The sequence below is a fragment of the Lycium barbarum genome, chromosome 12 (assembly GCF_019175385.1).
Source record: "Lycium barbarum isolate Lr01 chromosome 12, ASM1917538v2, whole genome shotgun sequence".
Lineage (NCBI taxonomy): Eukaryota > Viridiplantae > Streptophyta > Magnoliopsida > Solanales > Solanaceae > Lycium > Lycium barbarum.
In genome coordinates, this window is record NC_083348.1 from 73,799,320 (window position 1) to 73,823,069 (window position 23,750).

At 36.9% G+C, this 23,750-nt stretch overlaps 2 protein-coding genes across 3 annotated transcripts; one reads left to right on the top strand and one right to left on the bottom strand.

Annotated features, from left to right (window-relative positions):
- The first annotated feature begins 1,993 nt into the window (after positions 1-1,993).
- LOC132623155 (C-type lectin receptor-like tyrosine-protein kinase At1g52310) lies at positions 1,994-7,506 on the top strand. Of its 2 annotated transcripts, none has more exons than XM_060337862.1 (5): positions 1,994-2,291; positions 2,438-2,501; positions 4,400-4,828; positions 5,081-5,636; positions 6,688-7,506. In XM_060337862.1, exons 1-5 carry the CDS (start codon positions 2,205-2,207, stop codon positions 7,214-7,216), a joined length of 1,665 nt encoding a protein of 554 aa, XP_060193845.1. In that variant the 5' UTR covers positions 1,994-2,204; the 3' UTR covers positions 7,217-7,506. The 2 variants fall into 2 exon arrangements, with proteins under 2 accessions (XP_060193845.1, XP_060193846.1); XM_060337863.1 differs by having other exon boundaries at positions 1,995-2,291; positions 4,403-4,828.
- Positions 7,507-7,699: 193 nt separating this feature from the next.
- On the bottom strand, positions 7,700-12,732 carry LOC132623156 (allantoate deiminase 1). The gene is made up of 12 exons (XM_060337864.1): positions 12,485-12,732; positions 11,580-11,668; positions 11,253-11,356; positions 11,097-11,181; positions 10,865-10,981; positions 9,853-9,962; positions 9,666-9,771; positions 9,473-9,559; positions 8,752-8,994; positions 8,510-8,635; positions 8,275-8,436; positions 7,700-7,981 (listed from the first exon to the last, which is right to left on the bottom strand). The coding sequence occupies exons 1-12, from the start codon at positions 12,624-12,626 to the stop codon at positions 7,859-7,861; spliced, it is 1,494 nt and encodes a 497-aa protein (XP_060193847.1). The 5' UTR covers positions 12,627-12,732; the 3' UTR covers positions 7,700-7,858.
- Between the last annotated feature and the right edge of the window lie 11,018 nt (positions 12,733-23,750).

The following is a 23,750-nucleotide window of genomic DNA, read 5'->3' on the forward strand; positions in this document are numbered from 1 at the left end:
CAATTGTCTCTTCTTTTTACAAACATGACCATACGTATACTTTTCATCACAATTGAAACACAATCCCTTACTCCTCTTTTCCTCCATCTCAGCAGGGGTTAACAGTTTGGCACGTCTCAAATTTGGTTTGGGATTGGTGTTATTGGCAACTGACTTAATGGGATTGGGGTTGTTTTGTGGTTTGGGGTAATTTTGGTTTGATCTAGTAGTCTGATTGGTTTCATAAGAAAAAGAAGGATTGGTGTAGGTTTGATTTGGTCTGGTACTTTGGGTTGATCCATAGGAAAATGAAGGATTTCTGGAACTAGAATGGGTGGAACTGGAAGGAATAGAACTGCGAAAAACTTCTTGTTGTGCAGCTAAGGTTTGCTCTTGGATCCTAGCAAGATTTACAGCTTTAGCTAGTGTCCTAGGTCTCAACAATTTTACAATTAAGCCAATTTTTGGTTTCAGTCCTCTCACAAAACAACTTAAAACATATTATTCCGAAAGTTCAACTCTAGTAAGCAATTCATCAAACACATCAACATAATCTTGAACAGAAGTTACTTGTCTGAGTTCTTTAAAATCACCCATTGGATCATCAAACAGTTCTAATCCAAATCTTGCATATAAACACCCCACATACTCACTCCATCTTGGCCATTCCCTGGTGAGTCTTTGTTTCATGTATGATTGGTGCCACTGTAAGGCTTTCCTTTCTAGCTTACAAGAAACCAGTTTCACCTTTGCATCATCTGGTGTTTCATCCACATAAAAAAATTGCTCACAACTGTAGAGCCAATCCTTTAATCCGTACCCATCAAACTTTGGAAAATCCACTTGGTAATTTCGAGTAGTTACCTAGCAGTTTCTAGCCCTATTGTTACCCTGATGACCATTTTCCACTGGTGTTTCAGTGTCCAAATCAACTTGGGGAATCCGAGCTGCAGCAGGATTTAAATGTCCAGTTACTAACCTTTTGATTTCTTCTATAGCTTGTGTAACCTTCGCGTAAACTGCTTGCTGCAATTCTGTCACAGAAGTGACAACACCTTCCACGGAACCCTTCAAAATATCAACTTCTCTTCGTAATTCTTGCATGCGAGTGTTGTGATCACCCATGGTAACAGGTCAGAGGACAGTAGCTCTGATACCAATGATACAATCTCACGAAATTAGAAAGAGAATTGAGTCCAACCTAAAGAGCAAATGAGCTGAATTGCTCTTGAACAATTAGAACCCTAGAACTGAAATGAATTGAGAGAGAGTTAGAGAAAGGGATAGAGAGAGAATTTCTATTGATCTCAACTGAATTGAATGAATCATACAAATGGGAATATCCCAACTTAAGTAGAGGGAATATTTTTGGGGGAAAGGGAGTTGGCTTCAAGAAGTTAGTTATAACTAATTCTTAACAACCAAGTCACATGCCTGTCACATGACTACTAAAATACAGAATTAAACACTAAAAATGCAGAATTGGAAATCAATTACAATTGACTCGTAAAAAAATAAGGGTTTGTTTCCACAACTAAAAGAATTTGAAGCACAATCGGAATAAAATAAGATTGGAAGGATGCTATGTTGATAGCTAGCTCGCATATATGAATATTGAACCTATGTTTGTTGTGGATTTGATCTTGTTAAACAGGTCCAGGTTCGAGAAAAGAGAAATGAAGAAGGATATTATAAGGATGGAATGAAAACTCTCCTACGTGAATATTTAAGTAGTTAATTAACTGGCTATTAAAATTAGCTAAGAAAAGATGTCACAAATTCGAGCCGTGAAAACAATCTCTTGCAGAGATGCAAAGTTAGACATGTAAAGCCGCAAAAACAGTCTCTTGCAGAGATGCATAGTAAGACTGCGCACATGGACAAACCCTTATGATTCGATTCTTTTCCAAACCCTGCACATAACGAGAGCTTGGTACACCGAACTATTTTTTTTCTTTTCGTTTTTGATGAAATAAAGTTGAATATGTCTTGGATTTGACCAAAGCAATTAAAGAGAGGTGGGTACAAACATAAGGTGAGAATTAACTACCCTGTCTGAACAACACTTCTTCTCCAAAGTCCAACAATCAAAATTCAACTAACCACTCAAGACTCCAAATGTGAAGTCTATTTCGATCTCTCTAAAAACCCTAACCACCCATATCCACTATGTCCAAACCCCACACTCAAAATCATTCTAGGTTTTGTTATACAGTGAAAACAACATGATGGGTGTTAAGTTTCTGATGCATTCACACTTCCCTTTGCTTCTACTTTCTTGTTTTTTGCTTCAACTCTGTGCTTCCACTTCTGTAAGTAAAAACCCAAATTTTTATTTTTGCAAAATTTTACTGCAAATTATTAAATTTCAGAGAAAAGGGTGTCTGAATATGTTATCAGAAGTCATGTGGTGTGTGAATTTGGAAAGTTCTGATTTTTTTGTTTTTTAAATTTTCAGGTATCTAATAAGACACTTGATGCACAAGTAGCTCCAGCTTCTGAGAATCAAAGTCATGATGATGGTAACATTTTGGAATTAATTAGACTATTGTTCAGTCAATTTCCTTGGAACTGATTGATTGGGTTGTGTTAATAAAATTAAGGCTCTTTTTAGAATTAGTTATGGAGTTACATCTATAGTCATCTTTTCAACATAATGTTTCATTATATGTTGGGATTTCTTACTAGTGCTTCTTATGCTATGTGTATGTCTATGTATCAATTGCCTATTCAAACTAGCATAGTGAACTTTTGAGTTTGGAGAAATAAATGCTGGAAAATCCAATCTTGTTCATCAAAGTGTTATAGTTTTAAGGTCTACAGCTTGGAGTATCTTGAGCCAAATTATCATTCATAGAATCTAAGTTGCTTGGACTCTTCACTTCCGCTGCCGCACCCGTGTCGACACGACGTGGGTGTGGACTCCGTACCAGATCTGGTCAATGTCATGAAAAGAATCATTTAGCTGTTCTCTTTAGTTTCCACATTTACAAAAAAAATCTGGTCGCAACCTTTCTTTTCCATTTGTTCTGTAGGAGGAAGAAGTAAAGAACAAAGTTCTAGTTTTTATTGAACTCACATGGGTGAGTACTTCTTCTGTTAGAACCTCATTTCTTCTGTGTAAAAAGAGAAAAGACGATAATTGTTGCTTCATCAGTGCGAAAGGCTGTGGATCATTTCAGAGAAAGCTGGCTGATTGAGTCAATTGAACGGAATTAGGACTCCAAGCTGAACAAAAAGAGAAGAGAACATCTTTTTTGGTAAAGACAAAAAGAGAAGAGAACATCGAAGCTTAACTTAATGCACTAAGTTTGGTTTTTGTCAATCAAATCTTGGTTCTTTCATTTGTCCATCATTCTTGAATCTTATACACCATCCCTTTCAACTAATGAAAAGTGAACACTGAATTTCACACAATGTCAATATCAAACCTCAACTGATCTGAGTGATATCACACAATTCATAACACAAAGGCCAAACGTCTACCCCCTATCAGGTTCGTAAGACACAGGAACAGAGGTAAGGGGAGAAATAACTCATCTTATAGTTGTTGTCATTGGCCATTACCAGGCGGCAACATCGTACTTGGACCTTTTTCAGCTTAGTTTAAGATGGAAGTGGTTGCCGATTGTGGTGGATGTTTCAATCTTCGAATCTTGGAAACTGTATCCCAAATGAGTTCTAAATTTGAAGCTTATCCCTGCATTGTTAGCATGATCAAGTAAATCAGACACGATTCATTTGGCAGTCCATTCACTATCAACGACAGAATTTACTCCCCTATCTAGATATGAAAATAAAAATACTTCTAGAGTTGTTTGCCATTTCTTTTCTTCATCAAAAAAAGAAGAAGATACTTTTAGAGTGAAAATTCATCTTTATTGTGGTATTAGATGTAACTAGTTCATAATACCTTAGGTTTATGGTCCATCATGAGGTATTAGAAAGTTCAGAACATTTTGTTGACTTTTGTTTGCTTGCAAAAATATTTTTTGGCTCTTGTTTGGCTTCAGAACATTTTTTTCATGCAAATTTTCTTCATGTTTTTGAATTTGATTTGCAAAAATCCGTTCAGCTCCTTTTACCACGTTGTATCCAATCCCTTGTCCTAAAAAGTAGGGGAAGATAGAAGAATGCTAATGCAGGAAAGCAACTTATGAGCTTTTCACTCAATCAATTTCCAAAAATTAGTAAAAATGCCTGTGGTATTATATAAGCTTTCTAGAAGCAAAGTCAGGATACTTATTTTTTTCTTAGATTAATCAAGAAGTTAGGATAAGTACTATTATAGCACTAGTGCAACTGAAACTTATTTGGACCTCTCAACATGATTTTTCTTAGTGTATTACTATTTTTATTTTTTAACTGGTCTAGTTATTATGTCTCATCTTTTTGACACTATTGTCTACTGTCTCGCAAGCAGGAAAATGTGATCCTGGTTGGTTTAGCAGCCCAAGTGGGAAAAAATGTTACAAATATAATGCGACCTCTTTGCAATGGAATGAAGCGGAGATTTACTGCAATGGTTTTGGGGGAAACTTGGCTGCCATAACATCTTCAGAAGAACTGAACCTTGTCCAAAAGCTCTGTGGCAATGATAGTAACGGATGCTGGGTTGGCGGAAGGAGCATTAATGCCACAGCTGGTTTGGGTTGGAAATGGTCTGATAATGCATCTAGCTGGAATGAGAGTATTGCTCCTAATACAACTTTGGACTCAAGTTGCACAAATTTTTCATGCGATGGCGTTAAGTCGGTGGGCTTATGTACATCGATAACCAATGGCACTACACCCCTTATAGCTGAGAGATGCAATATAACTCATGCTTCTATATGCACGCTTGATGCTTGTAAGTGATTGCAGGAGGACTTATTTCTTATTTTTTCTTCACCAAGTGTAATTTTGATAAGTGGGAGCAAACTCTTTCCCTGACATAATGTGGTGATAATATGTGACTAACAACTTTGCAGTCCCCTTGTATTTTTTCCATAAGCAGTGCATCTTAGATAACCATTATCTTGGTCTAAATTGTTATCTAAACAAATCTTTTATAATCTTTAAATGGGTTTTAAATAATCTTCTGATATTTTTGATACATTAGGGAGGAAGTGTCGCCATATGCGCTGCCACAGGGAATATCTCATTATTCTTGCCGTTGTGAGTGGGTTGATTCTTTGCACTACTTTGGCTGTTGTTATATGGCTTCTTGTATTTAAGCGAAGTAAAAGACGCAGGAGATCTCGTGCATCAGTTGCATTAGTTCCCCCATCTTGGAAAATTTTCAATCGCGACGAAGTGAAATCCATGACAAAGAATTTCAGTGAAGCAAATCGTCTCCTTGGGGACGCCAAAACAGGTGGTACCTATAGTGGGCTTTTACCTGATGGTTCAAGGGTGGCTGTGAAAAGATTGAAGAGGTCCGGCTTTCAGAGGAAGAAAGAGTTCTACTCTGAGATTGGAAGGGTTGCAAGACTTCATCATCCAAATCTGGTGTCTATTAAAGGATGTTGCTATCATCATGGTGACCGCTATATTCTATACGAATTTATTATCAATGGACCCCTGGATAGGTGGCTACACCATATTCCTAGAGGAGGTAGGAGTTTGGACTGGAGCATGAGAATGAAAGTCGCCACCACCCTTGCTCAAGGAATTGCGTAAGTAGTGTTCCAACATTATCTTCATCTACATTGTAGATTAGAAATAAATATGTTAACTTATCCAGATAGGATGATTTTAGTCAGTAATGTGAAAGTTTATTCTTTTGATTTCATACTTTCCTTCTTTGAGATGAGTATGAACTCATATATACATGTTTGGGTTGGTTTCAATTGGAGGATGTTATCATGGTAGTTATACAAGGATGGTAAGAATGCATGATCGATGATAATAATAAAAAGAAGAATGCAGGAATGTCTTGCAATATTTTCCTTCGTGAGTAAGCTGGGGTCATTTTGCTCTTTTTGGAGATTTAGAGAATCTGCAAGTAGGTCTTCTTAATTTTTATATGCTGCACGGAATTCGGACAGAAGCCAGTGAAAAAAAGATAAAATACTTCAGGAAATGGATGCCAGTGACATCTCAGTTAGAAACAAAAACTTCTAACTTTATAGGATAGTTACATCTTACAGTCTTTTTGTATTCATGAGTTCCCACTTTGAGTGTCTTACATTGTTCTAAGTGGGATGTCTATAGAAAGTAAGATGTTGAATATGTCTGTACATATCTACGAGTCTATGGAGGTCACTGTCATAAGCGAAGCAACCAAGTAGTTCTGGCTATCAATGGATAGGTAATTCAAGACCAGTCATGTCTACGATGGTATATTTGTTGAACATGAAAAATGGATAAAGACTATGCAGTGCCTATTACTAAAGTAACATATTTCCTAAGTAATTTATGGAATTATAGGATCTAGCAAGTATGTGAAGCTACTGCATAAGGTGAGAATGACCCTTGTCAAAAAAAAACAAAAAAAAACAAAAAAAATTAAGGTGAGAATGACTGGTTTGGTTGTGTTATTGTTGTATTTTTAACCATGAAATGTGAGGTTGTTGAAAACTCTTTTTTCTCGCAATGTCTCTGCTAGTGCACAAAAGAAAATGTGTGTGTGATCCAAAAGCATGACATTGTTTGTTTTCTAATTTCTGCCTTGGCAATTTCTTTGCTCATACATAGTTTGGTGCTTACTTTCATGAAATGTGACAGGTTTCTTCATGACAAAGTGAAGCCACAAGTTGTGCATAGGGATATTCGTGCAAGCAATGTTCTCCTTGACGAAGATTTTGGCGCCCATCTAATGGGAGTTGGTCTGTCTAAGTTTGTGCCATGGGAAGTTATGCATGAGAGGAGAGTCATGGCAGGTGGTACTCATGGCTATCTTGCTCCGGAGTTTGTCTACAGAAATGAGCTTACTACAAAGAGTGACGTCTACAGCTTTGGAGTCCTCTTGCTTGAAATAGTTAGTGGACGAAGACCTGCACAAGCAGTTGATTCTGTTGGGTGGCAAAGTATATTTGAATGGGCCACGCCTCTGGTGCAGGCTCATCGATATGTTGAACTCTTGGATCCTCTCATATCATCTTCTTCATCTTCTCAGATTCCTGAAGTTGGAGTCATCCAAAAAGTTGTTGACCTTGTTTATTCTTGTACACAACATGTGCCATCAATGCGTCCAAGGATGTCACACCTTGTCCATCAGCTACAACAATTAGCTCAGCCTCCTATTGTAAAGTAAGTGGGTAAGAATTATAGATCTGACATTTCTTTTAACTGAAACCAGCCTGCAATACAAAACTTTTATCCTTGTTGCAAGGGCCAATTGTATTAGGATTTATTTTAACCTTGCTGGACATGCAAGGCCTTGAAGCTTGAACCGGTCTGTAATGGTTGAAATGGAATACAACTACTAATCTGTACGTGAAAGGCTAGTTGGTTTTCACTTGCATCACCAAAGCCCGTATGCCATGATCTGGTGCTGCTTTGTATTGTTTACTTTAAAATACCAACAGTTTCAAATTTTATTTCTGTTTCCTGTGTAAAATTGTCATTATGCATAATAACCAACTCAAGATATGACCATGAAATTTTCTTGAAATCTTGCTTTTTCCACAAATTTTTTAGCGAGGTCGTTGGTTTCTGTGTTACTCGTTTATGTTTCTCCAATTTTTCATCATTGCATGCCATGTCGCCACTTACTCGCTTCATGTTCACGCAATAGTTTTGGTTAACGATAGTTCACATTAACTAACAGGCCAAATTGCTTTATTGCAAATGTACATTCTCGTTACTGCAACTATAGAAGTTGAATCGATATATACAAAAATGGGATTATGAATGGCAAACTAGCCTACTAGATTGCATTGCAAAATGCCAGTAATTACAAGAGTGTCTCCAAAAATGCAAGGACTGCCATTCCAGCTGCCCAGACATCATCATCCGATACATGCTCTGCAGGAGAATGGCTGATGCCTCCACGACAACGCACAAAAAGCATTCCCACCTATTGAAAAGTAGCCAATCGTTAATACAATCTAAGAAAGAAAATAACCGTCCAAGTGTCAATGACGCGGGTTAAAACTAAGACCATGGTTCAAATCCCCGCAATGATTAAAGATGTCCGGTGATTTCTTCCTATTTGCCTAATTTTGGGTGGACAAAGTAATCAAGGTACATGTTTTGGCGGGTGGGATGACATGTACTCAATACAATGGTGTGCATAGCACACCATATTTATATATAAAAAATAGAAAATCGAGTCCAAGACGTAAAATATAAGGTTCAAGTATAACTCACATTGGTTAGATGAGACATGGCCATTGCATCATGTCCTGCTCCACTCATCAGTACAGGAACATCACCTGGATCCTCACCGGTAATTCTTTTCAAAGCGGCGTAAGATGCAGATTTTAACTCTGTACTGAGGCCAGGATCGCACACCACAGCATTTGCATCATGCTAAACCAACAGAAGAAGTGTTAGTCATAGAGCAGCTGCAGTTAACGCCAGAAAGGATTCACGAATCTCTCACCTTCCGCTCAACATTACAGAAGACAGAACGCCGGTCACACATATGATAAAGTCTATTGGAAAATTCATAAATTATAGCTTCTCGTCCTGTGTCATCCATTGCACGTACATCTACGGTGAATGTCACCTGTGAAAAATGCACATACATTATGAGTACTAAATATTCTCGAAATTTGAGCTTCCCTGTATGGATAATGAACAACAATATGGAACTTCTATGTCAGCAGTTCAAGGAGTGCTTGCCTGGCCTGGAATGACATTACTTGCACTTGGCCAAGTTGATATTTCTCCAACAGTACAGACCAGAGATCCTGCAAGAGATTTTACTGTTGAAGAAGCGCATTGACCATCATAGGACAGATAATAGTCAGGTTGTTTACAAAGACTCTCTAGAAATACAATTAGTTCAGCAGCTGCAACCATAGGATCCTGTCGCATATTCATAGGTACTGTCCCTGCATGTCCTTGTGTTCCTTTCACTGTCACCTGCAATGCTTAATTCAAAAGGTTCTGGTCAAGCAAGCATTACTTAAACCAAATATGCGACAATGTATACCAAAAGGAGATTTGAGTGGTGACAAGTGGAAGTAAGCCAAGCTGTAGATTATGCCGAGAACACATATCCCAGGGAGAAATTTTTCTCACTCTTTAGAGATCCAATTCAACTATTCCCCCGCATACTGATCAATCTTTTTATTGCCAAGGGCTTCAAATAGGTTTCTTGATCAATTCAGTTGCAATCTTTTGAAGTTAGCTTCAACATATCAAAGTAAAATCCAATACCCTCATGGCAAGGAACATCAAGATTCCACCTTGGAGTTCAGAGTAAGCTCAGTGATACATAATATAAGTACTTTTCTACTTTGTAACGTCATATCATCACAAATACCAGAACTACTAGAGCCTTAAAATCTGCTCCTACTGAGTTACATTAACAAACTTAAAATAAAAGTAGATGACGCACCTTCAACCTTGTCTGCCCTGCAATACCTTTTACTGAACCAAGAGGGAGACCAACATTCTCCAGTACAGGTCCCTGTTCAATGTGAACCTGCGGAAGACCATTAAAACAAGATCCATCATCAGCAACTATGTTACCAGGGATCTTATGAAGTAGTTAGTGACTTTTATATGGTATATTGAGAACTATTATTGACCTCAACATAGCCCCAAACAGATTCTGCTTCATATTTGAGCTGCAAAAGGTTTTCTTCTGTAGTTTCTATTGAATTTGCTCTCAGAGCACCTTGCACTGTCACGCCACTGAAATACAGTTGCACATTAGTTTACTGAGACACAATAGCTATACGAACAAAGACAAGCTTTTGGGTTAGCCATACAAACTTCTTATCATGTACTTGCAATGCTGAAACTGGTAATATGCCAGCAATAGCTGCACTCCCCAAGAAGGTTGACTGAAACCTTACTCCCTCCTCATCACAAAATGCAATTACCTGCAAAATAGTACACAAGGTTTTTGTAATATTGGACTAAAAAGCAGGAGAGACTAAATATTCTATGATATAATATTAACTGAAAATAAAAGCTGTAAAAGTAGAAGGAATGCAAAGGAGAAATCGAATTGACAGCAAATATCACAGCAAGCAACTAGCACTACTATTAGTGCTGTAACACTTCCTACAACTGCTCCTATATGCACCCTCCAACTCCTCATAATCCTGCTACCACAAAATGATCACTGATGATATTATATTACTTCAGTTCTTTTGCCAATATCTAGATTCTAGACAGACTAGCATGCTAAAGTGTTACTGCACAAATTATAGTGTGTGGAGATGTGAAAATAAAATTCTTCATGAAGAGTTTCTACTGTTTAATTAGTAGGTCTAAAAGTTGTATTTGCTAGATAAACTCAGTTCTCCCCTTCAAGGTCTTATTATGTCAAGTACCTGAAAATATGTAAACTCAAATCTTGGCTGTTCAAGGTACAACATGTCAAAGACCTCAGAATATACTATTTGAGCTAGGATTAGATGGCCAAGGGGGGAAAATATACTATCTATTGGAAAGCTTATGACTAGCAACTTATAACTGGTAATTGAACTATATACTCATCAATCTAGCAACTGAAGTGTGATAGTTAAGTTAAAGAAGAAATTACTTTTTGGTGTTCAGATTGAGAACCTTCACTAAAAGATTTTGTCGTTAGGAAGTAAGAGGACTCAAATAAATTTCAGTGCCCCCTCGGATGTAGCGGATAACTCCTAAAAGACGTGTTTATTGGTTTAACTGAAAAAAATATAAGATTTTACCCTAACAGTTGCAACAAAGAATAACAGAATGGATAACATGACAGACGATCATATTCCAGGGTAACATGTTTTATGTGTCTCACCTCAACTGGCCGCTGGAGTTTACCCAACCTTCCACTGGTATTCAATGCCTTCAACGCAGATATTGCACAAATTATGCCCAATGAGCCATCAAAGAATCCAGCATCAATAACTGTATCCTGTTGCAACACAAAATATTCAATGTCGGGTTATTCTGCAGCATCTTGAACTAGTAATGCTGGGAAGTAAAACAAATCTACTATAAGAAGAAGATGTAAGAAATCAATGCTTCACCAAATGAGAGCCAATTAACAAAGCCTTTTCACTTGGATTAATCCCTTCAGCTCGACCATGGACATTGCCCATTTGGTCCACCCACCTGGAACCACGAGTGCTCTCAATTAAGTTTCTGTCGCATTAAAAATACAGTAAGATAAGTCGAAAACATACGTTTTCAAGCCTGCATCTTCCATCCATGCACGAAGAAGATTTCCTGCTTTGATCGATGCAGGGCTTTGGAAGGTCCTTTCAAGGTAGCCATTTGCATCACTTACCTAGCACACAACACAAAATTTGTTACTTCAACACTTGTACTGATGAAAAGCAGGATAAGAGATAACAGCAAAACAAGTATAAATGAAAGCAATCTATACTACTGCAGAAATCGGTTAATGGATTCATTTATGCATAATGTATTGTAAGACACAAGGAAAACATGCTTCCCAGGAAATTTGACTTCACAATTAATGATTTAAATAGTTTGCCTTGCTTTGATACCTTTCCGAGCTCATTGAGTCTTGTAACAGCTTCCTTCTTGAGGATTTCAGGGAACAAATCATACTTTATGCCTTCTGTATTTTCAGCACCTAATCATCAAAAAGAGCACCACATTATTACAACTTTGAGGTATAAAGAGCAACTATATCAAGGAAACAAAAAAAGAACCTTTCCAAGAGATGAAAAGGGAATAGTTCTTCGTGACGAAGAACACAACTTTTGGGTTTCAGAAAGAATCAATTTTAACAGAACTTCACTATTGGGACTTAGAAATAATAGTCGTACAAAAATGGCTATTCACCTAGATAGAGAAGCAAAGAGTTATTAGCCTGGAAAATAATTAAACTAATAAAAAGAAACATAATCATAGTACTTGTGTACATTGTGTGACGTTACGATCCAAGACCTAATGAATTGAAGAGGGTATGAATATACAAACAAGGAGAACATATAAGGACTAATTTTTCCAGTAGAGAACTTTGTCAATTACCATTTGTTATGCCTGAAAACTAAAACATGGAACACCCAGTATAATTTAAAAATGGCTCACAGCATAATTTCATTTTGACAATAAAGAAAGCGTTTTTCTAAAAAGAATCAAATCAACACATACTCTTCAACATCTAGTAAAGTGAGAAAGAATATACTTCAACTTTTACACGCCAGCTACCTACTTGGAAGACGGTGCGGATAAAGGGAAAAAGGCACAAATTACCAAGATACACATTAAAAGGTTACAACCACAAATCATTACCAAAAGATCCTATTAAAATCACAAACAACCTTAAACATACATTTCAAGCAGAGATATTAAAAGGGTTGATTTATTATCCAAAAGGGTCTCAAAATCACAACCTTAAATGTCAAGAAACCCATAAATGAATCAAAGAAATATAATTAATTACCAAAGAATGTGTTAGACATGGCGAAAAAAGGAGAAAGAAGAAGAAAGAAGGATATGATTGAGATAAGTTTGTTCATGATTGCATGGGAAGCAAATGAGCATGTATGGGTAGTAATAATAGGAGAATTATTAGGAGCCGCCATGGCTGCTTGCTGCAAGCTTATAGAGGAAACAAAAAGCAAGCAAACAAGGCCACGGCACTGTTAAAACGAGAAAGATAAGTGACTTTAGATTGTGGAAATCCAATAAAGACCACTACTAGTATATATAAGTACAAACAAAACAATTAGTTCATCCTGTACATATTTACCACCTCGTTATTCGTTCTAAGCTAAAACTCGCGGCTCGTGACCTGTGCAGGCTCTAGATGTTTTTTGTTCACGATGTGGGTCCCACTGCGCCCTGAAAAGATGCTATGGGTCCCTCACCCACCCCCCACGCCCTAAAAAAAAAAAATTCATCGTCATTACTCTTTTCGTCTCAAATTAGAGAGTCCGGCACTTTCGTAATAAAAAAAAAACAATTGGAACCAAACTAATCCATTAAAAAAATAAAAAAATAAACTAGGCTTCACGCATAAATTTTGTGAGTGAAAAGGCCAAAGTGTACTTTTACAGTTTGGCCCTTTCACGCACAGAATCTGTGCGTAAACCCTTCCCTAAAACCCCCGACCCCAACACATCCATTCTCTTCTCTTTCATTTCCTCCATCTTCACTCTTTCAACACACTTTTTCACTTTAAAAAATATGTCTCAAAGTTTTGAAACTTCAATGTTTGATATACAACATGATATTTGTGAATGCAGTTATTACTGTAAATTAAAAAATCAAAGACCCAAGATAATCCGGGTCGCCCTTTTTGGCAATGTAAAGTGCCCGAAGTAAGTATTTTTACATTTTTTAGTTTTTTTTTCACGTTATCCACATATTTTGCTTTCAAAAACTGATTTTCTTGTAATGTTTATAGCATATGGGCGGTTGCAAACACTTTTGGTGGGAAGATAGCATTCACGTGGATAAAACAATGGCGGCGAAGTTTAAAAGTTCACTTTTGGATAGAGGTACCGCGACTTCACGTATCTCTAGAGATACCGCTAAGTTGGACTCGCAATTTAAGTTTGTGGAAGCTGAAGAAAAAATTAAACGTTTGGAGGTGTTGCTCACCGATTCCGAAAAAAAAAATGAATTTTGTTGAAGGCTAAACTTAGAGAGGCTCAACACGAGAAAATAGCTTTGAAAGATAAACTTAAATTGTGGAAGATTATTTGTGCTAGCTATCTTGTTGTTGTTCATTATTTATATGTATTTTGTTTATTAAGTTTAATATTTCTATGGATTATGTTTTTTACTAGTTGTATCTTTTCCCCTATAATGTAATCCGCACCCTTTATGTACTAATTTAGTTGTGTTTCTTTGTGAAATTGTCAATTAATAATAGACTTTAACAATAAACTTTGAAGAATTAAAAACACGCCAAACTAATTCAAATTTATGACTTCATCACAAAATAAAAATACAAATTAACAGCCTTAGTTCGAAACTTAAATGACCTATATTCTAAGACAGTGAGCCTAAATAGACCCTAATCGTCATCAGAATAGAAGTCCTCAATATCGTCCTCCAAACGATATTGCAGTCTCTTAACACACATCTTTTTTCAGGAGATGTTAGTTCTCTACCGGTTGATGATACTCTACCGGTTGATGATGCTTGTTCTTCAGCCAACTTTAGCATGTAAAATCTACAACGTCTTGCCAGCATTCTGTTGTTTTCTTTTCTAATCCTTTGTACGGCCATCTCGCAAGTTGTTGGACCTACTCGAGGCATGGTTATTGAGTACCTTGTTGGGATTGGAACGTTGAGATTTTCGAAGTCACAAACAAGACGTTCTGATTCGGCAATCCGATGTGACCATTCTCTGCGTAAACCGCAATAATATTCTCGCAAATCTGAATATTTGACACTGCAAAAATCATCATTACGCTCTATAAGAAGGTGCGGGTTTAGCTCATCTAGTTTGAAATTACTGGTATCACTCGAAAAACTGCTATGATTTGAACTCTCATCATCACTGCTATTTGGTTCTTTTTGAAGGAGTAAAGACCAAGCTGAGTTTCTACTACTCGACATTGAATATGTTGTAGTCTAATAACAAAAGAAAGGGTTACTTATATAGTTGCAAACTCCCAAGTACCCTGGAGGGGGGGGGGGGGGGGGAGTCTTTATGACCGGACCTACTTACCTTATTATAAGAAAAATATTAATCTTCATCGGAAATTTCACAGTCCGAATCTCACTTGTATCTAAATCTTGTGCTACCATGTATACCATATTCTACCCTATGGTAACGTATTTGCATCCGATTGTTCTCTTCGCGAAAACAATTAAGAGCAAAATTAAACTCTTGTGGAGTTCCACGAGGCATTGACATAACACTTTTTTTTTTTGGCGTTTAAGCCCTATTGAAGCTAACTTTTGCTCCAGTGCTTCAGCCTCCCTAACACGCCAATTCCACTCCTTTCTCATTGTTTTATTGTATTCTTTATTGAATCTTTTGTTAGGGTTATTTGAGTAATGAAAATCATCATCATCTAGTTTCCATATCCTACCCATTGCTTCAAATATTTTTGCTGGGGTAAAATATGTAATAGAATCAAGATTACCAAATTGGTTGTAGAATGTCATGATAACTCGTTTTAAAGTGAATACTAGTTGTTTGTCAATCATGTTATATAGTACTGCACTTTTTTGACCGTTTATTTGAATTTAATTCATATTACGCAATGTTCTTGTGCGCAATGGAACATTATTTGACAACACATCATGCATGCCAATTTCAGCTTTTTTATGACACGTAAAGGACCGATTTGACAATACAATGCTGCATTTTTGACAGTTTATTTGAATTTAATTCATTTACGCAATGTTCTTGTGCGCAATAGAACATGATTTGACAACACATCATGCATGCTAATATTTCAGCTTTTTTATGACACGTAAAGGACCGATTTGACAACACAATACTGCATTTTTTACCGTTTATTTGAATTAAATTCATATTACGCAATGTTCTTGTGCGCAATAGAACATGTATGAATTTATGACACGTAAAGGACATGATTTGACAACACATCATGCATGCCAATTTCAGCTTTTATATGACACGTAAAGGACCGATTTGATAATACAATGCTGCATTTTTTACCGTTTATTTGAATTAAATTCATATTAAGCAATGTTCTTGTGCGCAATAGAACATGTATGAATTAATGACACGTAAAGGACACGTTTTGACAACACATCATGCATGCCAGTTTCAGCTTTTTATGACACGTACAGGACTGATTTGACAATACAATGCTGCATTTTTTACTGTTTATTTGAATTTTATTCATATTACGCAATGTTCTTGTGCGCAATAGGACATGATTTGACAACACATCATGCATGCCAATTTCAGCTTTTTATGACATGTAAAGGACCGATTTGACAATACAATGCTGCATTTTTTACCGTTTATTTGAATTTTATTCATATTACCCAATGTTTCAATGCGCAACTCAATATGAATCTATTTAAGAAGAATGTTGGACGAGGTAAAAACTTATCCATTTCATAAGTTAAAGTCTCTTAAGATATTAAAAAAAACTCTCTTAAGTCCTACAAAAAATGGCTCAAGATATTCCACCAGTTAAGGTTTCAATACATTGGGATGGTATTATCCTTGATGACAATAGTACAGTTCGTTACAATAAAATACCAAACGTTCATCTTAAATGTTCACTTGAAATATCTTATGAATCACTAGTCACTTACATATATGAAAAAATGAAGGTTAGTATAGATGAGTATTAAATCTCTACAACAGGGAAATATCCACAATCAGTTTCCAATGATATAGTGCTTTATGGTAGGCATTATATCAATGATGATGATTCTTTGAGGGATTATTTGAATGCGCCAGAAGAATTAAAACATTTAGTCCCCCTTAATGTTCTTGAGATGTATGTTGAAAAGATACCCCTCAAGAACCCTCAAGAACAGCCCAGTCAAGCTAACACGTATGGAGATTTTAGTTCTTACGGGGGTATTTTGAGTGGCCAGGTGCCGCTGGAAAATCTTACCCAACAATTAAATCAAACTTGGTAAATAGGCATTCTTATGTTATTATTTTATGCAGTAGCACGTGTTTATTGTATGTATTGGTAAATAACTATTTTTAAATCTTTGTAGGGGTTATAGACCTGATACGAGTAATATTGGGCAATCATCTCAATTTAGTGGAGCAACTCATTATTATCAGAACTCTCAGTTCAGTGGAGCTGATTATTATAATAATTCTCAGTTCAGTGGAGCTGATTATTATAATAATAATTCTCAATTCGTTGCAGCTGATTATTATCAAAAATCACCAGTGGTACCAACTGAGGATGAAAGGCAGTCCTCTCAGTTTGGTGGAGTTGATCATTCTCCACACCATGCTCATTATCAATATGTGTAGGTTCATCACCTTGATGTTGAATAATTTTATATATATATATATATATATATATTTGAATTTGGAATTTCACATATGCTTTTTATCTTGTAGGAGGAGACCTTTCTTAGATGGCGTTGATTTTCCAAGTTATGTGGATGTATCAGAGAGTGATGGCGATGAACCAACTAATAATGCAGAGGTAACCGATGATGAAGATAGTGAAGGGATGAAGAAGATACGCATTTTAGTCCCCAGAGGCAACCAGAACCAACTCACCACCACGCACCACCTCCGATGGCGGAAAACCCAATTCCTGACAGCCCAATGCAGTGGCATTCTGACTATATTCCATATCTTGACAGTCTCCAAGATCATGAGAATGCATTTGTCTTCACAAGAGATGATGATCAAACTCGCCAAAAAATATGGATTGAACCAAAAAATCCCATGACTGATGAATGCATCCTTGCAAAGGGAATGCAGTTCACATCAAAAAAAGATGTTGCAACGGGCTGTCAGAATGTATTGTATAAAGGATATGAGGGAGTTTAAGGTTGATGACTCAAACAAATCGGTATGGAGGCTGATTTGTAAGCAACATACTCAAGGTTGTTGGTGGTTGCTTCGGGGAATTGCTAAGCCTGATGGTCTGTAGGAAATCACAAAATTCCACCCTAAGAACACTTGTGATATGGGACAAAGTCGAGCAGATCATTTTAATCTAGATATAAACATGATTGATCATATGTTAGTTAAACACATTGAGGAAACTCCAAGGTAACTTATCTGACCGTTTACATTATATATTTTATAGCAATTAAAATATCATTGCTAAATGTAGTTTGTTTAAACTTATGCAGGATGCCTATCAAAACTTGTATTAGCATGGTCCACTCACAATATGGTAAAATCATAAGCAAGAGAAAGGCATTTCTCAGGCGTATACGTGCTTTTGAGATGATCTTTGGAACTTAGGAATCCTCTTTTCAGGCGTTGCCGGGGTATATGGCGGCTCTAAAACATGTTAATCCTGGAACTGTTGTACGGTGGCGAATTTTAGAGGGCAGAATTTTCTAGGGGTGGACGTTCGATTTTTCGGTTCGGTTTGGCTATTTCGGGTTCGATTTTTTGAAGGTGGACACCAAACTAGTTCGGTTCGGTTTCGATTTTTTCAATTCGGTTTTTTTAATATAATATTAGAAGCGATTCCATTGACACTAATTCATATTCTCAAAAGCAATAAAACATAAAACTGATAAATTGAAATCAAAATCAAACAAACAGGATACACAAGAACAGAAAACTATAATCATGACATAGGATTACTAGGTGTTATATACATACCGTAAGAATAATTAAGAAAACACATAAAGGACATACATTAATCCTAAAGAGACATCCTAGTTACCTTTCTTTGTTAAGGATATTTGAATTTTTCAATTGAATGGAAAATTAGGGATACAAATGCAAAAGAGGACTTACAATTGGGTTTTTTTTTTTTGCTTTAAACTTAATGGGCCTGGACTATTTTAATTTTTTTAGGTAATGTATTAAATTTTGGTGCGCGTTCGGTTTTTCGGTTCGGTCTTATCAAACTTCGGTTCGGCTATTTCGGTTTTGATTTTTTGACGATGGACACCAAATACCTAGCCAAACTAGTTCGTTTCGGTTTGTTGAAGTTTCGGTTCGATTTTTCAGTTTTCGGTATTTATGCCCAGCCCTAGAATTTTTGACTTTGTCTTTTGGGCATTCAAACCAAGTATTGATGGTTTTGCTCACTGCCAGAATGTGATATCGATAGATGGTACGCATGTATATGACATTAAACTCCTAATTGCAGTAGGTATGGATGCTAATGGGTCAATATTCCCTCTTGCTTTCGCAATTGCCGCCAACGAGAGCAACGAGACATGGGGGATGTTCTTGACTCATCTACAAACTCATGTTATTAAGGGTCGTCAGGGCATATGTGTCATATCGGATCGTCATAAAGGCATATTGCACAATATGCGTACTCTGGAAGGGTGGCAGCCTCCACATGCTTACCATCGATATTGTTTAAGGCACATAAAGGCTAATTTGCAAACAAAGTTTGGAAAATGGCACAGTAAACAAATTGATGTGGGGGGTTGCTGTTATATCCCGCATTTTCAGAGCATGAGTGTGACACGTGCTTCCTCAAAAAAATTGACAATCATGTTGTTGCTACATAATTTAAACTCACGTTGATAGTGTTGCATCCCGTATTTTTGAACGTCGAATTATTTGTAAATTGAAGTGGGGCCCACACGTCAAGATTTTTTTTGGAACATGTGACAAGTTATATGAATCACATATGTAAAGATAAACACAACTCACAAAGGACCCTTGGGCCAAATCAAAGTGGAAGCCCTCCAAACGAATATTTTTAAGAAAACGTTTTCTGGTGACCTGACTCTGAGGGGAAAAAACGATATTATAAGTTTGGAATTTGGAAAAATACCAAGAAATAGAAGTTGTAGATAATTGAATTAGCTTTCCAACCATAGGTCGTGGGTTCCCAGGTGAGGTCGGTACAAGGAGATATGGACGTTTTAAGGTAGAAAGGTCAGTAGGCTAGGCCCAACTCGGGGCCAACCGGGTTAGGCCCATGACAAAAAAAAAAAAAAAAAAAAAAAAAGAGGCCCAATAGGGGCCATTCGGCCATGGTCCATAAAAACAAAAAAGGACCCAAGCCCAAGTGAATTCATCCATGTGATGAATTAATTAAAAAGGGCCATTTAATTTTCAAATTATCCATAGAACATTCAAGAGAAATTAAGAAGGAGAAAAACAAAAAGAAGAAAAGCAAAAGAGAAGGCCATTCGGCCATGGAGAAAAAAATTTGACCCTTTGAAATATTGTCCCAAAAATTATTTTCTTGTGGTATTTCTACTAATTCAAGGGTCCTCTACAACGTGGTATAGTTGTTTCGGAAGATAAGTCGCTTGTTTCGTAGATTTGGCACTTTAGTCAAGTGAAGAAGTTAGGAAGAAAAGGTAAGAATTAATTCCTTTTTATGTGTTATGAAGGTTTTATTTATGTTGTGAAATGTAGAAAGGAGAAGGATTCATGAAAATATGGAAGTTGCATGATGAATATATATATATATCATGTGTGTGTAGAAGGATGAACCAATTTTATTTGTTATATTAATTGTGTTATTGAAGCCTTGTAATGGAAATGGAAGGAAATGGTTCAAGTTGGTATGGAAAATTGTTGAAAATGATTATAGGAAATTATGTGATTTTAATGTAGTTTTTATGTAGTTATGGAAGTGAAGTTCTAAATGTGAATTATTATGTTAGTTGGTGGATTTGGAGGGATGTAAGTCCATATTAGCATGAAAGGTTGGTTGTTAAGTTGTTATGAGAAGTTTTGTGATTTTATGGTAGATTTATGTAATTATGAAAATGAAATTGTTAAGGTGCGAATTATGATCATTGTTAATGAAGTTGGAAGATGAAAATGCGTTATGAATATTTATGTCGAAAATTAGAAGTTTCGGATGAATTATGATTTTGGTGGAATTTTTGTATATTTTGTAGAATAATATAAAATGCTTCCGAATTGCATTTGAATGATCTTAAATTAGTACATGAATATGAAAATGGTGATATTGATTTGAAAGTGCAAGTTGGTTTGGAAGTCGTTGCACCATTTAGAAAAGAAGACAATTTATGTTAGAATGCGTTTCAAATCGATTGTTGATGCTATTGGTATTGTTGTTGGTATGGTTGTTGATATTTTGGCCGAGTTAGAATCTCGGGGATGTTGTATGTATAGGGGAGATGCTGCCCAAATTTGTGTAGACAAGTATTGGTTAAGATTGAATTCTTAAAGTTTTATGATTAATATTTGGCAAATGTGACCAATTGTAGATTTTGGAGGAAATGGGATTTGAATTTGGATAAGCGTAAAAGGCAGAAAAGGTATGTAAAGCTTTACCTTTCCTTCTCTTGGCATGTCTTAGGTGTGATAGGTTTGGATACGAGCCTCGGGGACGACTCTACTCTTAGGAATCCGCGCCTAAATTTGCCCCTTTTTCATTTAGTAGAATTGAATTAAATATTTTATGAATAGTTGGAAGAATTGCCTAAAAACCTAGAACTTGCGCAAATAGGACCCGACTGCTTTAAAACTCTCACAAGTGACGTCATGAAGTGTAACGTACGTAAATTGTGTACGCCACCTCAGTTGACCCGAGGTGGGCCCACTATTCCTGATTCATCTCCTATTGTATTATTGCCTTATTTTTTAGCGAAATTAAAGGAAACGTTTTAACTATTCTTCTAACTACTAAATGATGATTGTTTTAAATATTCCATTGAGTCTTATAAACTATTTTGGGACATGAAAACGATCCCAGAAAGATTATTTCTACGTAACTCACTATGACATCCGAAATACACCTACTATGATTATTGTCCGATTTCATTATTACGATTTGTCATTCGATATGTCCTATCGAGTCTTTGTAAATGTATTGTATTTTACATTGCATTTAGTTTCTCACTACTCCACTCGTGGACGCCTCAATGCTTCCTTTACTGAGCCCGGGCCAGGATATGTTATCACGCGTATTCCACTGCATTGTTCGCCGTGCCTCGATGTGAGGGGGCAGGTATACATGTACATGGGTTGTGGAGTATGCTGTGCCATGTACACACATTCTGATATATGATAATATGATATGATATGGCCATCTGATATGTTTGATATGTGTACATTCTGATATGATATGATATGTTACGGAGCTATTCCCTACTCTGGAGTATGCTGTGTTATGGCGCCAGTGACGGGGTGGCGACCACGTTCTGTTCACCGAGTCCCATAATGGAGGCCGGATATGGCATATGCTCTGACATGTATTATCTCTGTTCTGTGAGTAAGCATTTTGACATTCCGGTTACTGTACTTATATTCTGTACCCTCTATTCAGATTATGATTCTGTTTATTGTACTTTATGCTTTACGTACTCGGTACATATTCCGTACTGACCCCCTTTCTTCGGGGGCTGCGTTTCATGCCGCGCAGGTACACCCAAATGATGTGAAGTTGTTATAGAGGATGTTCCAGCAGAGTTGGCAAGCTCCATTTGCTCCTGCAGCGCTGCCGAGTCAGAGTTTGTATGTATGCCTTATGGATTGATGTTAGAGACTTTGCAGACAGAGTCGTGGGTATAGTATGTCAGTTGTGTATACGGCTTCATCAGCCGATATGTCATTCTGTATTATGTGTTAAATTCTGTATGATCATAAATTCTGTTTGATTTGGAAAGCATCGAACAAGCATATTTTGAGAGTTTATTATATATTTTATTTTTATCTGATTTAAAAAGTTTACTCAGATTACGTGTGTCCCAAAGGTCTGTGGGTTCGCTCGGCTTCGAATGTGGGGCCGGGTGTCCATCACACCCTAGTGGAATTGGGGTGTGACAGTTGCGATGCAGCATCAACAAAGAAAATGGGCTGCAAAAATGGAGCTGCTAAGGGAAGTGAGTGAAGAGGCATATGTTTGGTTGATGAAATTAGAAGTTGAAAAATGGACGCTTTATGCTGATGGAGGAAGAAGATGGGGCATGCTCACAACGAACAGCTCGGAGTCTTTCAATGGACTCCTCAAATCTACTCGAGGACTACCTGTCACCGCAATAGTAAGACTAACTTTCAGGCAGGTCGTGAAACGATTTGCGGATAGGACAAGTGTTACACCTTGAAAAGTTCCCCGTTAGCGTACAGTGAATAGGCTAGCGAAGAGTATGAAGTATACGATGATTTTGGATAAGTAAGAAATAGCATTTGATGATCTTAATCGAGATTCAACGACATTTGACCAAAAGGAAGAAGTTTGACAAAGAAAGTAAAGGATATGTCATGCGTCGGGTAGGAATTTTAAGCGACGAGTTAATGATGGCATAATGATGTCTTAGAGACGAGTAATGACGTCCCTTAGATTGGTATTGATATGTTAAAAAAGTGCCAAGAAGGTTCCATAAGGATCGGAGATCAAACGAGTCAACGAGAACAAGGCTCGGATAGCTGGACATTAAACGTCCAGACATAGTGGCCGTATAAAATTCACGGACCGTATGTCCAGCCGTAGGTTCAGCCCAGAATGGCACACTTCACTGGACCAAACATACGGTCCAGACATACGGTCAGTGAAAAATATACGGACCGTATGTTGGTCCGTACAAGTTGGTTGGGACAGCTTTCATGATTTAATATAAGGGACCCTTTCTCATTTCATTTCATTTCATTTTCACTCCACAAGTCAAGAAACCTCTAGAACACTCTCTAACATTCATCCACAAGAAAATCAAAGGAAATCCATGATCAACTACTTCAATCCATGAAAACAAGTGTATGAAACCTAGTGAAAGTCATCCAAGCCAAGAAATCCCAAGAGAAGTGAAATAGGGTTTTGGTGCTAGAAGAGTATTTCCATTCAAGGCTTGTTCATCCATCCTCTAAGGTAAGTTTCATGACCATACCATGTTGTTTAAGGTATTGGAAGGCTAAGACACTTGAATGGTAGAAAGACATGGAAAATGGGTCATAAATGAGTGAATAGTATCATTGTTGAATAGTGGTTGGGATGAATCATGAATGTTGGTATGTTGTGATTGTGAATATGTTATAAGTGACATTTAGACCATGGAATAAGTATTATATATGAGAAAACGCGATAATGAGCTATAACCATAATTGTGGAGAAATTGAAGAGAAATGGTGAATTGTGGTAAATGTAGATAAATGATGATTG